The 4,272-nt window shown below is 46.7% G+C and overlaps 1 protein-coding gene across 1 annotated transcript in view; it reads right to left on the bottom strand.

Annotated features, from left to right (window-relative positions):
• Positions 1-1,070: 1,070 nt before the first annotated feature.
• SARC_08982 (hypothetical protein) overlaps positions 1,071-4,272 on the bottom strand; it is a 3,493-nt gene continuing 291 nt past the window's right edge. The window contains exon 2 of the mRNA XM_014297021.1: positions 1,071-3,594. Coding sequence (XP_014152496.1) covers positions 1,342-3,477 — 2,136 coding nt within the window. The 5' untranslated portion in view covers positions 3,478-3,594 and the 3' untranslated portion in view covers positions 1,071-1,341. The remainder of the gene's footprint in view (positions 3,595-4,272) is intronic.

Here is a 4,272-nt window from a genome sequence, read left to right on the forward strand (position 1 = left end):
ATAATATCATGTAATATTAACAGGCGCGTGAGTTGTATTGAAGGCCCCGGTTACGATCTAAAATTGATGGGGAAGGCTGATTTTAGTAAGCCTATGCGGAACTTTTAACTACACTTTCCATAAGAGATATGTATGTTCCTCTTTTTTTCTCTCGATGATAATAAATATTTACGAAGCGAATGATTCGCTCGCTCGCAACGGTTTGATAGTAGCATGTTTGTCATGACCCATAGAGGTTATTAAATTGAGAAACGGTTCAGTTGTGTAAGCAGTATAGCTGCCTTCCATTTTCAACATAACGGGCAACTAAACGAGCATATCCCACCCTAGCAGTTGGAACCATATCCTTCACCATTTCGGATAAAAAACATTCTATTATTATGTAGCTGTGCATTGGTAAGATATACGTGGCATTTGCAGAAATGAACATAGCAAGCGAACTTCGTACGGCCAGTTTGAATTATGGGGTTCATGCGTATCCATCTACCATGCGAAAATCGATGCATACAAACCCAGCATAGCTCAGTCGGAGGTCCGGAATTACGAGGTCGGCTAATGATATCTACACAGATGCGTATGTAGTATTAAAACGAGGTATTGAACACAATTTTCGCTAGGCATACAAGAAAAACAAAGTTGGTGCATGTAGGAATATATAAAGTAGTTGAAATACACGCCTACAAGTAAGATTGACCAAAACTTGAAGGTCTACAAATCTATCATGCATCATCAAAACGGATTATTTGTTGTGACAAGAGTTCGGGTTATTAGAGACGCTAGGTTTTGTTGTTTGTGCGCGGTCTGCTTATGAATAATCGCCAGCTGCCAGCCAAACCCCAGTTGCCGAAGAATCCACAACGGCATATGTAATTTGAGAACAGATTCGCGAACAAATTTTAGAAGTGCAATTGTATAATACGTTGATCGTACTGGCCTTCCGCATTCTGTTCAGCTATACACATGCATGATAGCTTGTGTATTTTGGCATCGTTCGGTTCACGTTAAATCACTCTGCCGTATCATAGTGCATTTATATTTGATTGTTTTCAGTAATAAGTACTATGATGATACGAGTTAGATTTATGTATATATGGATATCTATTCTATTTTGATAAATGATATACGGACTAATATGAACATAATATAACTCTGCTCTAAACACTGTCTGAGCTACGTGTATCTCGCAATGGGCCACAGTGGGAGGTCTCACTTCTTCCGAGTCCGCCCCTCTCTCAAAAACCCGTCACTATACAACTCGACTATATTACAATAAAGACCGCTTATCACTTTACCCTTAAATTAGGGGTGTGTCATCACTATCTCTTCCAAGTGTACCGCCTACTATATTAGTTTGTATGTGATGGCCGGATCCTTCTCCTGCCACCATGTATTTCTCTTCAGTTCTCCCATAGCCTGCTCATATAAATCACCCCACAGATTCATGTAGTATCTCATGCACTCTGGAATCTGGGGTTCATTCCCACTGGATGCATACCGGAATTCGGGAAAGGTTTTAAACTGAGCCGGCTTGTGGAATGTCATACATGACAGATGTACGCTGATAAACCAGTCAGGGCCCCTATCATGCGCTGGCACACAACTGCACTGCTGGGCTATCCAATCATACGACTCGTTGAGCGCATGCCACGTCCGGCCCCTTTCCTCTGGTAGCTGTAGCCTATCGGCCACATCGTCATAGTAGTTCCGGTCATGAGTACTGGCACGGTACCAATACTTCTCATCCACATTCTTTGGCATTGTAGTAAGATCCCAGGGTCCGGCCAGCATGAGCTCACTATCCATAGGCTTCCAATTGTGTGTGTCGTTCCTCCGCTCTCCCGTCCACAGTTGTTCTATAGCCTTAAAGCTCTGTCTCATATCATAGCTCTCAGGCCAGATTAAGTACGGCTGTTGCTTCCGCGCCTTTGCGAACATCATAGCGAGCACATGCATATCACCAAAGTGCCAGTCTTCCAGTCCTATGTTGTAGCCGTCCTCTTGGCTGCGGTCGTGGTCGTTCACGTAAACACTTGTCAGATCGATGAGGTTCTGAGACGGTTCGACAATCCACAGCCCACCGCCGGGTTTCATGGCATCGCGTCCGTTGCAACACATGGTCATCGATCCCGTGTACATCGGATAGAACAGTAGATAGTCTACATTGTGGAAGAAAAGGGTATCCGCGTCCAGGAACATTATCTTGTCGTAGTCTTTCCAACCCAAAACGTTCAGTTTATTGAACGCCATACCCCAGAAGCTTTGATCGCCCCCGGGTATGGAGGCTGTCCTCGATTGGAATTTGGGCACAAATCGGAACCTCACGCCAAGCTTCAGCAGGGCTTTAATATAGCTGTCGGATATTATATCGCCCGGTGATGTGGGGGTTGCTGAATCACAGTTTTGCTTACCCGAGTTCTTGCACTCCTCGCTACCTACTCCTCCTCCGGCTAGTGCCACCACCATGTCAATACCGGGACATGTGTTCATATTGCGCAGCGACTGTATGAGAGCCATACCCATTCTCGCAGACTCATCCCCAGACATCAACACAACAATCGCATGGTTAGACTCGGCAGCAATAGTTCCCCATTCGTCCGTGGTGTTACCTACCGGATAGCCGTAGCTCTCCACTCGCGTGCGAGCACTTCCATGGAACTGCGCACATTTGGTCGCATACGCCGCATCGTGCACCCGTGGATAGCCCTTGGGCAGTCGGGCGTTGCGCTCCTTCTCATCGCTCGCCAGGAGTGTCTCCGGTGCATTCTTCTCCCGTTCCTTGATCGCCTCCACTTCCTCCAGCGAGATCATCCGGTCGCTGAACTGTGGTAGAGGCATCATGGGTGTCTTGCTCGGTGTAGCGCTCACATTGGCCGCCCGCGGGGCTGGCGAGTGCAGCCGCACGTACGGGTTGGGCGTGTAACGGACCCACTGCCTTTCATTGTCTGACTGCGAAGGGAACTCAACAACCACTTCTCCACTCTCACCGGTCGGGGCTTGGTCACTATCGCTGGGGCTATCTGTGGGTATGAGTGTGTCGGTTCCAACTCTATCCTCTCCTGTGGCCTCTGTATATGATTGCTTATCGGCAAGTACCTGAAATACGTCAACACTCGCATGCACACAGCACACCCACACAGAACACTTCTCCATCTCCTCAGAACAGTGTCGGTGGGAGCGACAACACTCCACATCACGCACCTCACAACCCCAGTGCTCTATGTCATTCCTTTCACTGCATGTCATCACATTCGCTTCGATATCCGCGGCGCTATCTGCCGCACCAGAACTCCCAGACCTAAACGATGGGAAGTCTAATGTAGCCAGATAGGCCTGGGATGATTCGAAGTACTCCTGTGACGCTCGTTTGGCCGCGCCTCCATCGCCCTCCAATAGCACAAACACGATCAGCAGTCCCATGAGACAGAGCGCACCTCCAATGACCAGCTGAAAGCCACGACTGTTCATAAGTGTGGACATTGTATATGTATATGTATATGTGTATCAATGGGTGGGCTCGGAAGCAAAGGCGCCATTCCGAGGGCCGAGGTCCTAAGCACCTAGAACGGATTGGTTTGGGGCTGTGATTTGCGCCGCCTGTGGATATACAGATACGTACGTGGTCAACAAATGGTGCGGAAGGTTTCAGAAAGGGCACGCCAGAGACTCACAGGTGTCCCATAAAAAACCCAGATAAGAATCTTTTCCAACATTCAATACACCTACCAATCTACAATGGAACCGTTTGTGTTTGTTGTACTAAGTCCATGGCCATGCGGTTTTACATGAAAAAGCCGTTATGCACACCTACGCCTATTCTATCATAGCCACAGAACAAAGCAAATATCATTCGAAGCTGATGGGCATAGCCCCTTGTGCGTCTGTGATTCCGAATACAGCAGAAGCCAATATAGACTAGAAGTCCTAGTAAAACTCGGAATAATAATGAGTGCATGTGAACATACCTCTGGTTACCTCCAGCTACACATAATGAGGAATTTCAACACGAGACCGAGAGCAGGCAGAAAGAGATGAAACGAAAGCAATATACAAGAAGGTATCTCATAATAATCGTTTGCATGTATTAGCTAGCACAGCACAATTGCAACTAATATGATTCATAAGAATTTAAGCAGCTGCACGAATGTCTACAATTGGAAACTCACCTACATATACATGGCATGCCACACTTACATGGCCACCCTCGCACTAAGTATCACAGTACATAAATAAGAATCTCAGTGTATGGTAAATAAAAGCTTAACTTCAGATATA

The sequence above is a fragment of the Sphaeroforma arctica genome (assembly GCF_001186125.1).
Source record: "Sphaeroforma arctica JP610 unplaced genomic scaffold supercont1.865, whole genome shotgun sequence".
NCBI lineage: Eukaryota > Ichthyosporea > Ichthyophonida > Sphaeroforma > Sphaeroforma arctica.